Source organism: Leucoraja erinacea, chromosome 5 (assembly GCF_028641065.1).
Source record: "Leucoraja erinacea ecotype New England chromosome 5, Leri_hhj_1, whole genome shotgun sequence".
In the NCBI taxonomy this organism is placed as follows: domain Eukaryota; kingdom Metazoa; phylum Chordata; class Chondrichthyes; order Rajiformes; family Rajidae; genus Leucoraja; species Leucoraja erinaceus.
Genome location: NC_073381.1, coordinates 84324581 through 84342002, shown reverse-complemented (window position 1 = coordinate 84342002; position 17422 = coordinate 84324581). Strand labels below are relative to the sequence as shown.

The 17422-nt window shown below is 41.9% G+C and overlaps 1 protein-coding gene across 1 annotated transcript in view; it reads right to left on the bottom strand.

Moving 5' to 3' along the window:
* The window catches only part of ptk7b (protein tyrosine kinase 7b), a 150316-nt gene that overhangs the window by 36278 nt on the left and 96616 nt on the right, over window positions 1–17422 (bottom strand). The window contains exons 6-7 of the mRNA XM_055636138.1: window positions 2780–2910; window positions 270–536 (exon numbers count right to left, since the gene is read on the bottom strand). Of these exons, the coding sequence (XP_055492113.1) occupies window positions 270–536; window positions 2780–2910 (398 nt within the window). The remainder of the gene's footprint in view (window positions 1–269; window positions 537–2779; window positions 2911–17422) is intronic.

Here is a 17422-nt window from a genome sequence, read left to right as displayed (position 1 = left end):
GACCCAAAACGTCACCTATACTTGCTCTCCAAAGATGCTGCCTGACCTGCAGGGTTAAACCCAGCACTGTGTGTCACTTTTTGTCAACGAGCATCTGCAGTTCCTAGTGCATAAATAAAATTGGTCTTTGATCTTAATACTGCTTATGGAATCTTTGCGTATGCTGGCTGCTTTTATCTGTAATTTACTCGTCCATCAAAGTAATTCATTGGCTATGAATGATTTCTTCAGTAGGCAACTTAAATTAAACAAAATTAAAGGTTCCTTACTTGCCACAGTGATGTTCAGTTCACTGGTCTTCTCTCCAGCTTTGTTTTTAGCATGACAGGTGTAAATTCCTGAATCTTTCTGTGATGTTTCATTGAAAATCAGTTTATTGCCAGCCTGATAGACACGACCTTCAGATGGAATTTGTGCACTGCCCCTATACCACCCCACAACAGGCAGAGGCAGTCCTCTTGGTGGTGAACATTCAATGTCTTGTGTGGTATTTGCAATAAAGATTTTTGGCTTGAATGGAAGCATATCATGGATTTCTAAATTTTAAAACACAAATAAAATAATTACATAGCAGTTGAAATTGTTTTACTTAGTAGTGAGCCTATATTTCTGTGCATCATTCTGATAGGAACAACATTATTACTCACAGAAACTAATTGTCAAAAACTATACAAAATAGTTTCGAGAAAGACTTTCAGTAATTCGTTGAGGTGCGAAATCTTTTGGAAAGACAACAAATCTGCTACATGTATTCAAGAAGGATAGCAGGGTCAACAGTTAGTACAAATCAGTGAATCTATCATCAAAGAAAGCCATTGAGAAGGTATCTTTCTTGCCCTTCTTTGATATCTCTCATCTTCTAGGAATTTTTTTTAGGGGGCTGGATTAATCTACATTTACAAAGTCATAGATGAATTCAACTGTATCAGTATGTCTTTGCTAGGAAGAGATCCCATCTGCCTAATTTAACCAACATTTTCAAAGAGTTAACAAAGTTATTGATGAATGGGATGTTGTTGATGAAGTCGACACAAACTTCAGTAAGGTCTTTGATGAAGTCCCATAAAAAGTATCTCAGATCTGAACTGTTAACAAGCTGTTTCTCTTTCCACAGATGCTGCCCGAACTGCTGAGTGTTTTGGGCAGTCTGTTTACATTCCATATGGGAGACTGGTTTTACAGGTTGGAGCCCACAAGACTCAAAGTAAATTAGCAAATTTGTTTAATTTAATTCCTAATTTGCTGATTATAGGAGCCTGAAGGTTGTTTTAATGATGGAAACATATGACCAGGAATCAATGCGCTACTGTTTAATATATACAATAGCAATTGCATAATAAGCAGGAAAAATACGCTGTCTTGGGGGAAAAAAACTTTCCATATAACTTCCCAGCAGTAACCACATACCAATCATTGTCTCTAGAGAACAGCTGCGAGTTTCATCATGGGTAGCCATTAAAATTAACAGTGTGATCATTTCTGTTGACACTTGTACAATGATACTACATTGAACAATGTAACCTAAGCCTTTCATAATTTTTAGCTTGTTGTAACAAAAACATGCTATTAAAAATGCTATTTACTTTTGAAAATCCTGAAGGGAAAAATAACCCCCCTTTTCCCCATTGCCATAATTATGTTTACAACTTGGTTTTTACAATACATGGTTTCTTAGGAACATGGCTACCACATTATAGCAGTGCTACCTGTAAAGGACATGCAAGAGTCCAGAAATATTTCAGCCATTGATATTTTTTCAGAAGATGAGAGATATCAAACAAGGGCATGAAAGATGCCTTCCCAATGGTACACAAAAATGCTGGAGAAACTCAGCAGGTGCAGCAGCATCTATGGAGCGAAGGAAATAGGCAACGTTTTGGGCCGAAAACCCTTCTTCAGACTGAAGAAGGGTTTCAGCCTGAAACGTTGCCTATTTCCTTCGCTCCATAGATGCTGCTGCACCCGCTGAGTTGCTCCAGCATTATTGTGTACCTTCGATTTTCCAGCATCTGCAGTTCCTTCTTAAATACCTTCCCAATGGCTTCCTTTGCAGAAAAATAACTTTGGCAAGTCATTTTCACAAAATGTGTTGGGTGTATGATGTATATTTAGCTGTGCTGCAAGATTGGTTACCACATCTTTTCAATGTGTAATTACACTTCTACCCTTGTGTGAAAAATATACATCTTCTAGATGCGCGGGGACACATCCTCAGTGATGTGACCTGGGGTCATCGGGTGTTTCGGGTCTCACAACATTAGACACCTTCGCCCAGGCGACCCAGCTGGGGTTGACCAGGCCCCGCTTGCGTCCCAGCAGCAACTGCCCATGGATCAGCCATCTTAATAACTACTCTGCAGGGGTTGGGAGATTCTAGTGCGTGGAGGGACTGGGCTCTGTGGGGTGAGTCCTGGCCGGGCTCCTCCTGCGCCTCACCAGGTTCAAGGTCTGTGCGTTGCACCTCTTTCTCCTTCTCCGAGCATTTCATTCTCGCCTGATGGATTTTTAGGCCACGGTGGTTCAATAGGCCTTTCCGTAGCTTTATTGGGTGTATTTCTCACGAAAGACACAGACTGGGGAGCTAACCCAGCCTAACCGGGAGCCGTCTTTCCGTGCCATCAGCTATCTCTCCAGTAGTCACCAAACTATTCTTGGTTGTCACCCAGTCTATTCCTAGGTGCCACTGGCTGAGCGAGACTTCAGTGTGAAAATTATACTATCAATGTATTACTGACTTAATCCTACTTCCTGACAATTGAGAATGGTTCATTATCCATACCTGCCATGCGGAGAGCAGCTTCCATCACAGTGGGCTTCCCTCTTGGGCCCCGACCAACACATTTATACACGCCAAAACTGCGAGGTCTCACATTAGTAAGCAGCAGAGATCCATTAGCATATACCATCGTCCTGAGGAAAGCAGATTTAAAGTTTTTAAAAACTGTAAGCATTAGTTTCTACCTCCTTTTGTTGCATTTTCCAGTTCAAAACACCATCCTCATCCATCCATTTAACGTCGACAGTTCCCAAAGGTTTATTTGCATTCTCCTTCAAACACACGCTGCCACCCTGCCTTCTATCATCAGCAGACCAGTACATATGTTACACTCTCCATTCAACCAAATCACTGATAGTGAACAGCCTAGGTAACCCATCTCTGCAGTATCCCACAATCACAGTCTCTCTATTCAACAATGGCCACTTTATTCCCACTGTTTTCTGTTCAAGTGTTCAAATATACTATTTCACAAATCCTAATTTGGCTTGATCTCTTGTGGAACACCTTCTCGAAAACCTTTTTCAAAATCCAAATGCACAGATATACTGCATCTCCTGGAACTACGCTGCTTGTTATAACCTCAAAAAGCTAACAGATTTACAGTATCTATTATACTTAAACACTCGTCTTCTTTACGTGTGTGTGTGTGTGTGTGTGTGTGTGTGTGTGTGTGTGTGTGTGTGTGTGTGAGTGTGTGTGTGTGTGTGTGTGTGTGTGTGTGTGTGTGTGTGTGTGTGTGTGTGTGTGTGTGTGTGTGTGTGTGTGTGTGTGTGTGTGTGTGTGTGTGTGTGTGTGTGTGTGTGTGTGTGTGTGTGTGTGTGTGTGTGTGTGAGAGTCATCTGGGCACAATCTGGTTAATTCCTATTTTGATTTTGATATAATTTATTGCTACACAACCAGGGTCGGTGGAATTTTGGGTTGTCAGCAGCGGTACAATAATAAAGAACACACAACCACAGTAAAAATGTAACACAAACCTCCACCACAGCATTCATCACTGTGGTGGAAGGTACAGAACTTGGCCAGTCCTCCTCCATTTTCCCCCGTGGTCGGGACTTCCACCCTCCGCAGCCGTTGCTGCGGGCGTCCAGATGGTAAGGGACAAAGTCAAAGGCAAGGTAAGTCCAGGATCAGCTCTTCCCCACCAGAGACCGCGGCTTCAGGCTGGTGTAGGCCGCAGGCCGGCGGTCGAAGATTTAAAGTCCCCGCCGCGCCGCAGCCAGCCAGAAGCACCGCAGACCGCATTTCTTCCAAACACTAGGCCACAGCATTCCCATTTTCACACATTCTACTCACATTTTTCCCCTCGAGGTGATAGAAATCTTCCCGTCGCATTCCCACCTATATTTCCCAGCTTTTTAATGTATTAAAGTTTTAAAAACACCCCCCCGAGTGACATAGCAATGGACTCGCAATGCAGGACGAGACACTCCAGGACGAAGGGGCAATCAAGTGCTCGCGCGGTGGCTGCCGGCGCCCGACAGCCAACACCTGGTGGCGAGGGCCCTGGCATGAAGTCGAGCCTGGTGCTCGAGCTGGAGTGAGGGCCGAGCCCGGGGCTTGGGATAGGGCCGTGATTGGGGCCAATAAAGAAGTCGCCGCTGGAACCAAGGACGAGCCTGTGTCCAGGGTCAGGGATGGTGAAGTCGGAACCTGCACTGGAGCCCAGGCGGCAGCCAAGCTGACGGCTGGAGGCTGCCGCTGGAACCAAGGACAAGCCTGGGCCTGGACTGGAGCCCAGGTAGCGGCCCAGCCTGGGTCTACAGCCAGGACAGGGTCGAGTATGAAAACCAGGCCGAGTTCCAGGCCCTGGCGCTGCCCTACGACCTGGGTAGGCCCTGGGGCAGGGAATGGGACTGAGGGGAGGAGGAGGAGGGAAATGAGGAGGAGGGAGATGGGGTAGAGTCTCTACCCCCCTCCCTCTCTGCCCCTCTCCCTTTCTACCACCCTCCCCCTCCCCTCCATCTCTACCCCCCCCCCCCCTTCACCCCTCTCCCTCTACCCCCATCCGTCTACCCCCTTCCTCTCTATCACCCTCTCTCTACCCCCCCTCCCCTCCCTCTCTATCCCCCCTCCCTCTCCCTCTCTACCCCCCCCCCCCTCCCTCCCTCTCTAAGAAGTGGTGTATTGAGATCTATGGGTGAGCGGTGGAATAGTGCATTCAGGGACCAGCCCTCCCCTGTGACTCCATGCGCGCGCCCCCTTTCCCCCCCCCCCCTCACATTGCGGGACGGGACCTAATGGGTCCCACTTGGTCTAGTATATTCTCATAAAACTTTGCTTATGACCAACTCTATTATTTTGTACGTGCATTGTCACCACTCCGTGAAGAAGATTCCAGACTTTCCACACCAACGAAAACAGGCTAACTGATCCACAGTCCTCCCGTTTCTCTTTGCCCCCTTTCTTAAACTGTAGAATTACATTTACTATCTTCTTCCAACTTAGAATTCCAGGTATTTGTAAAGACGACATCTCATCTCTTTTAAGGGTATCAGGTCCCGTGGATTTATTAGCTTTCTGTCTCACTATTTTATGCAATACTAAAATCTCATGGTAATTTCTTTCAAAACTCCTCAGTCACGGTTGTTCCCCATGGTTTTTAAGAGGTGTTCTGTGATTTTTTTTTTAAAGACAGACACAAAATGCTCGCTTTGTTTCCTTATTCCTCAAAATAATTTCCCTGATGAGTGTATAAAGGAGCCACATTATATGTCCAGAGAACTTTTCAGAGTCTGTTTTTAGGTGTCCTCCTGGATTACAGTCAGAGTCACACAGCATGACACCAACTCTTCCTTGCTGCCCAAGATCCCCATCCCAGCTAGTTCCATTTGCCTACATTCGACCCATATCCTTCTAAACTGTTTCTGTCCAAATGCCTTTTCTTCGTAAACCTGCCTTAACTATTTTGTTTTGCAGCATGTTCCAACCTCACTGTGTAAAAAAAAATGCCACTTGGGTTCCAATTAACTTTCCCCTCTCACCTTTAATGTATGCCCTTAATTCTTGATTCTCCTAACCTAGAAAAAAAGCTGTGTGCATACATCCAATCTATTGCACTCATGATTTAATACACCTTTATAAGATCACCCCTCAGCCTCCTGTGCTCCAAGGAGTAAAGTCCTAGCCTTCCCAAACTCTTCCGTTGTCTCAAGCCCTCAATTTCTGGCAACATCCTCATAACTCTGCTCTTTCCAACTTATTGGTATATTTCCTATTGTGAGCAAACAAAACTCAACCAATACTCCAATTGCAGCCTCAGCAATGTGTTGTACAACTGCAACATAACATCCCAGCATGCCAAAAGCCTTCTTCACCACAATATCTACCAGCGACGTTACTTACAGGAAACTAGTCCTCAACACTACTCCTCCACAACACTCTCCCAAAGCCCCACCATTCACTGTGATGGTCTTGCCCTGGTTTGACTTCTGAAATGCAACAGCTCACAACTATCCAAATGAAACTTGTTTGCCAATCCTTGGCTCGCTTGTCCAGCAGATCATGATCCTGCTGTAATTCTTGATAACCATCTTCACTGCCAGAGGATCATTGGGACAGAGCTACCAGCCTTGGAGGGCATCTACCACACACGGTGCCTCAGGAAGGCCGTCAGCATCCATAAAGACTCCTCACACCCCTGTAACGGACTGTTTGAACTACTTCCCTCCGGCAGACGTTACAAGGCCTTCTACGCCCGTACCTCCAGACTCAGAAACAGCTTTATTCCAAGAGCTATAGCGGCTCTGAACCGGCCCTGCTGAGTGCCCCCCACCCCCCCTGGACTGTCTCCCTCGGATGGTCACGACACACAGCTTATTTATTTATTTTACTTTTCTTTTTCATCGGTTGGAGTTGAATACTAAATCTCGTTGCACTGACGTGCAATGACAATAAAAGATATTATTATTATCATTATTATTATTATTATATCACCTATTGTAGCCTTAGAGATTTAATGTGGATCAGCTTGGTAAGATTTTCCACAGAGGATGGTACAAATGTGGAACTAGATACCAAAAGAAGTGGCAGATGCTGGTTGAATTACAATGTTTAAAATACATCTGGATCGTTTTATGGATAAGAAACGTTTAGAGGGATAGGGACCAAATGGAGACAAATGTGTACGCTCGGGAAGGCACCTTGGTCAGCATGTACAAGTTGGGCCAAAGAGCATATTTTCATTTTGTTTAACTATGACTCAACGAACATAATAACACCAAAACAACATGCTAAATGTGATGTCTCCTACACTATTACTAGGTGATTATAATCAATTCACCATTCTGTAGTATGTTTCACCATTCACAGTAAAGAATTTTCACAAATTGATTTTTAGATGTCTATCTTGTATTGGTGACCTTATTTTTAGAGATACAGCACGGAAACAGGTCCTTCAGCACACTGACCAGTGTTCCCTGCATATTAACACGCCTCCACATTAACACAAGCCTACACACACTAGTGACAATTCACACTTATACCAAGTGTACAAACCCAAGCCAATTAATTTCCAAACCTGTACGTCTTTGTAGTGTGGGAGGAAACTGAAGATCTCAGAGAAAACCCACGCAGTCATGGGGAGAACATACAAACTCTGTAAAGACAGCACCCATAGTCGGGATTGAACCCGGGTCTCCGGCGCTACAAGCGCTGTAAGGCAGCAACTGTACCGCTGGGCCACCGTGCCACTCACTTTTGTTTTGCTTTATCCAATAACTGTACTCACCCAATTAAAATGTCTCCCTTTTCATAGTCCCCTCTTTTAATGCAAGATCATAAGGACATAAGAATAGTCAATGACTGAAGGTTACCCCACTATTTAATATGATCATAACTGATCTGCCTCAGGCGTCGGCTCCTGCACTAGTTCTCTCATAAGTGGTCCAGCTGCAATCAATCTTTCAACTCTTTTTCACACAATCCTATGTCTTTATAACTTAAAAAAACAACAACTACATCAGTACAAAGTTCGCCAAATGTGGAAGAACCAAAACAAAAGATTGTAATCATGTATTGCCTTTCCGCTGACTGGTTAGCATACAACAAAGGCTTTTCATTGTATCTCGATACACATGAAAATAAACAATAAACTAAACTGTTTTTTAAATACATTTTGAGGAAAGGAATCTGTCATCCTCACTGAGTCTGACATTTGAGGAATCCCTATCAACATAATATAGTTGACTTTTAACGGCTGCCTGAAATGGCTGAGCAAACCCTTGCATTCAAGGGGTTTCAATTAACAATGAGTGCTACTGTTACTGAATAAATCCATATGCAGTGGTGGACTGGCCAGGGTGTCAGCTTGCCCGATGACAAGTGGGCCCCCTATATCAAGTGGGCCACCTATATCAAGTGGGCCCCCTTTGGCTCCTGGCAACCAATATTTTTAGACCGAATCCGCTACTGTCCATATGATAACAACAAATAAAAGTATTTGAAATAAATTCCTAATTGCATTGTGCACACTTGAGATATATGGGAAGAGGAGTTAAAATGCTTGGCAACTGGTCCAGTAGACCTTTGCAGACCAATTACGTGATTGGCGAAACCATCATTATTCGCATAGTTCACACTTCTTTTTTTTTGTTTTTTTCTTTTTGTTTATTTTATTAGAAGCTAGTACAATACAAAACAACACAGTGGGACCTAATTTTAGGTGCCAACTATGTCATAACGTAATTATACATTTTATGTACAACCTCTAGTTTTATGTTTTTGAAAATGAAATAAGAAAGACAAGAAGGGAAAAAAAACAACAACAAAAAATTGGAGAAGAGAAAAAGAGGAAAAATAGATAGTAGAAAATAGAAAAACGTGAAGTGTGTGTAAAAGAAAAGAAAAAGTGGAAAGTAGAAATAGGAGAAAAAGACCCTTAAAAGAGAAATTTTCAAATCTTTATTCGGAGATGTAAATCTATCCACGACCTGACCTGAAATCAGCAATCCTTACGGTACCGCTGCATCACATGATTCCAAAAAGTCGATAAAAGGGGACCAACTCCTTAAGAATTGGTCATATTTATCTATTAGTCGGAGTCTCATTTCTTCAAGGCATGCTATGTCCATCATATTCCTAATCCACATTTTAACAGTTGGAATAGCTGTATTTTTCCAAAATTTAATTATCAATTTCTTTCCAATTATTAACACATAATTAAAAAAAACGTTTTGGTCCTTATTTAAATTGATATCTTCTACTATTATTCCAAATATAATCCATTCTGTATTAGGTTCTATTCTTGACTTGAAAAGCTTTGTAAATATATCAAATATATCGCTCCAAAATTTATTCAACTTTATACATCCTACAAATGAATGTTATATCAGCGTTTTGAAACAAACAGTTATCGCATCTGGGAGAGACTTTTGGATAAAATTTATTCAACCTCGTTTTTGAATAATATAGTCTATGTAATAATTTAAATTGAATTAAATTATGCCTTTCATTAATGGAACATTAATTTCATTATGTGTGTTCATCAGATACTTTTCCCATCTATCCTGCATAGTTCACATTTGATTAAAAGGAGTGTTCATGTATAGGTTTTAGACTGAAAGGTATCAACGAGTAACAGCAGTGCAAATTAAAATATCAGTCGATCAAGTGGCAATTTAAGCTTTAAATGCATTGTGAGCTATCATTGGCAGAATTTCAAAAGAGGAACATGGATCACATGCGGATCGAGGAGTTTAGTTTAACTTGGCTTCATATTTGGCACAGACTTTGAGGGCCTAAGGACCGGTTCCTGTGCTGAACTGTTCTATGTTATCTTCCCTGGTGGGTTAAAGTCAACATGGGGCATCAATGCTAAGAGAACATTGCGGAATGCTTTCAAGGACTGAACATTCAGCTTACTCACAAGAAGCTTGAAAGTGAAAATTTCAGTTAAGATTAGCCAATGATTCGACAAGCCCTGTGGCACAACTAGGAGAAAAACACTCAACTGAAGGGAAATCCAAACGACTAGACAATTACATTTACAATGTTTGTTAGAGTCCCAGTCGGTGGCAGCATAGACAACTGAAAAGTTAAAACTCCACACTGTACACAACCAAGTGCCAATGCTAAGTGGAACAAGAGGACAAAATCTGACATTTTGGAAAGTGCTTGAAACAAGAGACCAGTTTGACAAAAAAAATATTCAGAAACTAGAACACAGAAACAGGCTTTTGAGCTCAAATAGTCTATATGTGCCTTTTTACAATACTGGAGAGTTTTTGATGAACAAGATTAGTATTCACTTTTTTACACCAATACACTGTTCTTAACAAAAATCTACCCATCATGTGAAACCTTATAAGTAGTAGATATAAATTAGGTAACTTCAAGACAGAAAGTCAAAAACATTGTCATAACAGACAAATTTTCATAATTTTCCCACCATTTTGGACACCAAAAGTGTGACATTAAAAACTCTACCAGATTTAGTCATGAATATTTAATTCATAAATAAACTTCATATGGCCCCTCATACATATACGTTTTGATAATGATCTAGGGAAATATCTTCATCTATACTAGGAGAAAAATACAGTAACATAAAGGTAATACAGTATTTGTTACATGCAGTATTGTAAAAAGACACATATTCTATCAAGTTCCATTCTGCAACCATTTGGATAAAGAACTTCCTCCCAAATTCCTCAGTGGATTTATTACTACCTTATATTTATTGCTCTGAATTTTGGAGCTCCCACAAACTTTCCCGACCCGAATAAACTAACTTGTTTTTAATATTTATTAACGTAATTTGGACTTTGCAAACATTTAATGCCTATTCCTACTTACTTAAGTTATGGATAACTTTCCTGAGCGAATGTAATGCCTGTGATGAAAGAATTGACAGGTATTCTGACAATGGAATACAGCCAGAGTTAGAATGGTGCACCCTGGAGGGGTATTTGCAGTGGTGGCTCCACTATGAATCCACTGCATTTGTCTTATGTTTCAAAAAGAGCATCCTCTTTGGCTGGAAACACAAGCTGGAAATTGGAAGCTCAGTGGGTCAAGCCTGATTCAGGGTTTTGACCCGAAAAGTCAACAATTCCTTTCCCCCTACATAGGCTGCTCGACCAACTGAGTTCCTCCAACAGATTCTTTTGTTGCTCCAGATTCCAGCTTCTGCAGTCTTTGGTGTCTCCTGTTCCTGTGTTGTACTGTTCTATGAATTAGCCCGATTTAGGGAAGAAATTCCTTCGTTTAGGGCTTTGACATCAACCAATTCCAGTGGACATAGTGAAATTAGCACATGCATTTAACATCCTGTTGAAAGACAAAGTGATAGCTATCCTTTTGTGGCCAATGCTTTTTGTTTCTTTGTTTCTCTCCTTTCATTAAGATCAAAGCAGCAAGGGTTCCTGTGTTTTTTCACATCTCCATTAGCAAGGCCATGTTAAGGCAGAAATGTTCAGCAGCATCTCTTGAATCACATGGTCTTGAGGATCAGGGCTGAGTTTATGAGTATGAAGGTCTCTAATCAAAGGGAACGGAAGGGTGAATGGTTTCATCTTCAGTGCACTCATTAAAAGATGCAACAAACAGATCTTAGTAGTGCAGGAACAAGTTTTGGGTAAAGCCATTTCCCAAACAACATATTTTAAGGTCAATAAGAATCCTGCAAATTTCATCATAATAGTACTTTATTAGTCAAGTATGTTTTGCAACTTACAAGGAATTTGATTTGCCATACAGTCATACCAATAAAGAGTAACAAGACACATAATACATATTTAACATGAACAACCACATTCCTCACTGTGATAGAAGGCAAAAAAAAGTTCAATCTTCTTCCCTTCTTTGTTCTCCCGCGGTCGGGGCACTCGAACCGTCCGTTGTCGGGGCAATCTTGGCTCCCGCAACCAGCGGTCTAGCCCTCCGCATCAGGGCAATCAAGCTCCAGCATCAGGGGGGATCTCGGCTCCCCTGCGCCGGGTGATCAGACCCCGGGTCGGGGCTAGTCGAACCTCCAGCGACTTTGGAGCTTCCCGACATCAGTCTCTACTCGAGACTGCGAGCTCCTCGATGTTGAAATCTGCAGGCAATGGATGGCAGGCTCCGATGGTAAGTCCACGGCCCCGCTTTGGGGCTCAAAGTCAGTCTCGAGCAAGGCTGCCAGCTCCATGATGTTAGGCCGCAGAGTGACCGGAGATACGATCCAGAAAAAAAAATTGCATCTCCAGCAAGGTCAGAGATTGAAAAAAGTTTCCCCCAACCCCCTCCCCCCACATAAAACAAACAAGAGAACATTAACAAATACTTTTAAAACACACTAAAAATAACAAAAAAGACAAAGACAGACAGACTGTTGGCGAGACTGCCATCGCTGACGGTGGGTCGGGCTAGTCGAACCTCTTGCGAATTTGGCGCTACCCGAGACTGCTATTGATATGTTGCACAAAATTACAAAAGCCAGCAAAAACTGCTCGCAAACTCATTTCGTAATTGGTGGGATGGATGATAAAGATTGAGTGCACCCCTTTCGCCATTTTTGTTCAGCTTCAGAAGGGGCTCTAGGTTCTTAATGCCTTCCAAAATGCTCCTTTGCCATTTTGAGCTGTCATGGTCAGTGAATCCAGGTAAATCCCATGAGCAAGGTATGGTACATGTCCAAGGAGTCTTTAGGAATAATCTTGAAGCATTTCTTCTATCCTCCTGGTAATATTTTGCTGTGAAGCTCAGAACGCCGGCTTTGGGAGATTTGTGTCAGGCATGTGAGTGACGTGGCCTAGACTTTGGAGCAGGCCGAGTGTGATTGGAGCCTGCAAACTGGGGATATACACCTGCAAGATGCTGACAATGCTTCTGCAACGTTCCCTGCGCGACTCCCTGGTTAAATCATGCCTTCCCACCCAAACCACCCCTCCCCAAGTACCTTATCCTGCATCCGCAGATGATGCAACACCTGTCACTATACCTCCTCCCTCGATTCTGTCCAGGGACCCCGACAGTCCTTTCAGGTTAGGCAGAGTTGTACCTCCTCCAACCTCATCTACTGCATCCATTGTTCAAGATGTGGACTCTTATACATCGTCGAGACTAAGCGTAGACTGGGCGATCGTTTCGCCGAACACCTTCGCTCAGCCCGCCTGAACCCATCTGATCTCCCGGTTGCTAAACACTTTAATTCTCCTTCCCATTCCCACACAGACCTGATGAAGGGTCTCGACCCTAAACGTCACCCATTCCTTCTCTCCAGAGATTTTGCCTGTCCCGCTGAGTTACTCCAGCTTTTTGTGTCTACCCACACAGACCTTTCTGTCCTCAGTCTCCTCCATTGTCAGAGTGAGGCTAAACACAAATTGGGAGGAACAGCATCTCGTATTTCGCTTGGACAGCTTGGACAATGGTATGAATATGGATTTCTCTCACTTCAGGCAGTCCCAGCATTCCCTCTCTCTCTATCCCTCCCCCACCCAAGTCACACTAGCTTCTCATTTTCACTCAACAAACAGCTAACAATGGCCTGTTTCCTTCATCATCGTTACTTTTGTACATATATTTTATTCATTGTGCTTTATCTCTCTACATCATCGCTTATATCTCTTGTCTCCCTTATCCCTAACCAGCGTGAAGAAGGGTCTCGACCCGAAACATCACCCATTACTTCTCTCCAGAGATGCTGCCTGTCCCGCTGATTTACTCCAGCTTTTTGTGTCTATCTTCTGACAATGCTTTGTTGATATTGCTCCAAAGTCCAAGAGTTCTGCCCTCATCCACTAAAGCAGCAGTCAAACATTAATCCCAAAACAATGAACCACACAGTTTTTGTCCATCAAGTATTTCAAACCAGGGAACCAGTACAAATCATTTTTGCAGCTTGTCTCTGGAATCTGATGGCCAGCATACAATGCGAACACAAAAAGCTTCATGGTCTTTCTATTCTGCAAATTGTAAAAATTATCTGACAGCTGGACTTCTAGCACCGACCGAGTGGATGATAAATTCATGGTCAAAAATGAGCATTGACTTTTTAGAAAGTTTTCAATGAGTTAGAAACAAAGGGTGCGAAAATGGCTCTTGGGCTGGATAGTATCGTTGATGATAGAGACAATATCTCTGGACAAACATCAGAGCTAGCAACCCAGGAAACTGTTGGAGCAGTTGCTCCCTTTCCACATTACCAATCTCTATTTTAATGCTAATTTGGGTATTGGAAATGTGGGAAATCTCTAGATTTATTAGACTTCATGATTTTACTGCCACAGTGTAAAATGTGCCTCCAATGAAATGCTTATTATTTCTCCCTTCACAAATAATTCCCTTGTCAACTACCTCTCTCAAAAAGATCAAGTTTATGACTGATAGCATACATAGATTTCCTCAGGCTTTAGATAGTTACATAATGGCACATGCACACATGCCAGTGGTCCCACCATCACAAACATACATAGATAACTTTCCACTAGATGTCAGCCTTTGTTCAGTGTGACAGGTCTTGCCTCAGAAGAGATTTAAGATAAGAAAGAGCTTAATATCAACTATCCCTTGAGCCTGCTCAAGGCAGCTCGATTTGTTTCTAACACCTATGAGAGAGAAGCGAGTGTCACCAAACTTCTGAATTCTCTGGTGTGGAACAATCTCCAAGACAGACGTGAAGCTCACCGTTTGACCTGTTTTTACAAAATGTTAAATGGTCAGCTCGACTTAGATTACAAGACCTACACCAAACCCAAACCAATCAGTAGCAGATGAGGGCATTCGATGCAATTTGTGATCCCAGCTACAAAGACAGATGTGTACAGCAATTCGTTCTTCCCCCGCACAATTAAAGCATGGAATAATCTCCACCCTACTATAGTTACCCAACCAGATGCAACTAAATTTAAAGTAGCTCTTTCTTCCCAATAACCCTTTCTGGCTTAAGCCCTCCCTTCACCACCTCCAGTTTAAATTCCATTTGGAATATTTTGGAGGACCAAGAAACCAAGAAACAGATCATGGCTGATTCAATTCTGGACTCAATACTACAACCCTATTTTCTCCCATGCCCCTGAGTCCCTTGCAGTTTACATGTCTCTCAATCTCAATAACTGTACCTCTACAGCTTTATGGAATTCAGAATCACAAACGTCAGAGAAAGGGAATTGCTTCCTCTCCATCTGAAATAGGTGACCCCTTGTTCTGAAACCAGGAAGGAGGAAGGGGGGAAGAGACATTCTCCCAGATCCTATCTCGTAAATTCTCCTCCAAATCATGTACATTTCAGTAAATTCACCTATCATTTTTCATCTTTACTTCATTTTTCAACCCCTTGATTCTAGAGATCATTCCAATAAATCTTCTTCAAATGTGTCCTTAAATATGGAAATCAAAACTGTACACAGTGTGGTTTCTTGAAACAGCCTACAGATAGTCCAAACAAGGAAGGGGTCATGCTAAACCTTGTTTAATGAGCCTGGCCAAGTGATTGAGGTTTCAGTGGGGGAGCATTTTGAGGACAGTGATCATAACTCCTTAAGTTTAAGACTTGTTGCAAGACTGGATTCTGTGGTAAATTGCTAAATTGGGAGAAGGCTACATATATTAGCATTAAACAGGAACAAATTCTAATAGATGTGGAGAGTAGATGGGGAACATCTGTTATTGGGAAAATCCACATCTAACATGTGGGAGTATTTTAAAGACCAGCTGGTTAGAATCCAGGACCAGCATGTTCCTGTAAAGATGAAAGACAGGGATGGCAAGGTTGGTCAGCATTAATTTACATGTTCAATAATTATAACATTTCCAGCAGTTTAGGTATTGCCATGACGTGTACAATATAATAGAATGTTAAACATAGGCTCAGACTTAAATAAAAGATAGTTCCTTAAACAATTTAGTACTCCCTATGTTTGTGGAATTCAAGAATAAAACCTCTCAAATAAAGCCTGAATTATTTTGCTTTTGCTTTGGTGGCATATTTTTGTTTTCTCCAAGGACAGCTAAGTGTTTTGTTTCTAGACTTTGAAGTACTCGAGTTCCAGAAGGCACATAGCCCCAATGTCAAGCTCCTCTGATTTCAACCACTTCCTCCAGAAGGAAACCACACTGTTTGCCAACAGATGCATGGGGGAAAAAAAGGGTTTTTCTAATCTAAATATTTCACACCTCAGAAAGGAGATATTTGTCCGCATTTCTCTTTCCCATTAAAGAACTGGATATTTAAATGGATTCCTTCACATTTTTTTAAATAAGTCACCTAAATTCATACATTAATTCAACTTCATTTTCAAAGCAATTTAGTTTTCTACTCGCCCAACTGTTTCAGGTTGAAAATTCCACATCCAGACTACCATCATTCATAGAATTGTACAACACAGCAAAAGGCCCTTTCGGCCCATCTTGACTGTGCAGATCACGATGCCTACCATCACTAATCCTATTATTGGTATTGGCCCATTACCATCAATGCCTCCATACCAGGCAACATTGTGGAGTACCGTTTGTGCACTCTTTCTATTGCTACCACATCCTTCCTTTGGTGTGTACACAATATTCCTGTGGTTTAACTAAGGTTTAGTATAGCTACTGCATGACTTCCTTTCTTCACACAACCTTAATGCCATGTACTAGTTTTAAATGTTCCAACACCAATAGATCTGAATAATCTTCACTTTCCTCATCAAAGCATATTTTCCCCAACTCAAAATATACCTTCCAACTTGATTAACTGAGATGATGCCAACTGTCTGAGGTTTAAAGGGCTGTAACAGGAAGAGGTCACTTGTGTAGATTTAGCCAGCTGTTGCATATTAAAAGCAGTATAGCCAGCCAAACAGCTCTGTAAAAACCAAGGATCCCAAGGCAATAAAGCCACTTCAGACTTGGCATGTAGAGTTTGATTACAGTAAGATTAAGATATTAACATTGAAGGTAAATATATTTAAACTGAAATGTTACTGGACACATAGCTAGCGGAAGTTGACAAGGCTAGCAAAGGGGATTTATGCGATAAACCAAAGAATGTTTAAACCGTTCAATGTTTCAACACCTCCCACCAAACCCTATCTTGCTCTGTTCCGAAAACAGATACACATTTTTAAACATGAATCTAGATTAAAAAGTAATTGATTTGCATGATTTCAACAAATGGACAAGTTATTTCCTGTCCCATTTAACTCCACTAATCCTTTAAAAGGCACCATCCAACACATTTTCAAGCTAAAATAGGAAAATATTTCTGCTTTCAGTCAAATCAAAAATTTAGAATGCTCTTTTGTAAACTTTAAATATAATGAAAATAAAAATAAAGTTCAGTGTGAGTGTGTACGTACACACACACACACACACACACACACACATTTGCAGCACTTCATGTGTAAGAAAGAATTGCTGGTTTTAATCGAAGGTAAACACAAAATGCTGGAGGAATGACTGAAGAAGGGTCACGACCCGAAACGTCACCCATTCCTTCTCTCCAGAGATGCTGCCTCACCCGCTCAGTTACTCCATCATTTTGTGTCTACCATATATATATGGAGACCAGGCAGTTGAGGGATGATCTTATAGAGGTGTATAAAATCATGAGGGTAATAGAGCAAATGCACAGTATTTTTACCCAGAGGTAATCAAAAACAAGGGCACATGGGCCTAAGGTGAGAGGCGCAAGATTGAATATGAATCTGAGTGATACAGCAAGGAAACAGGCCTTTGTCC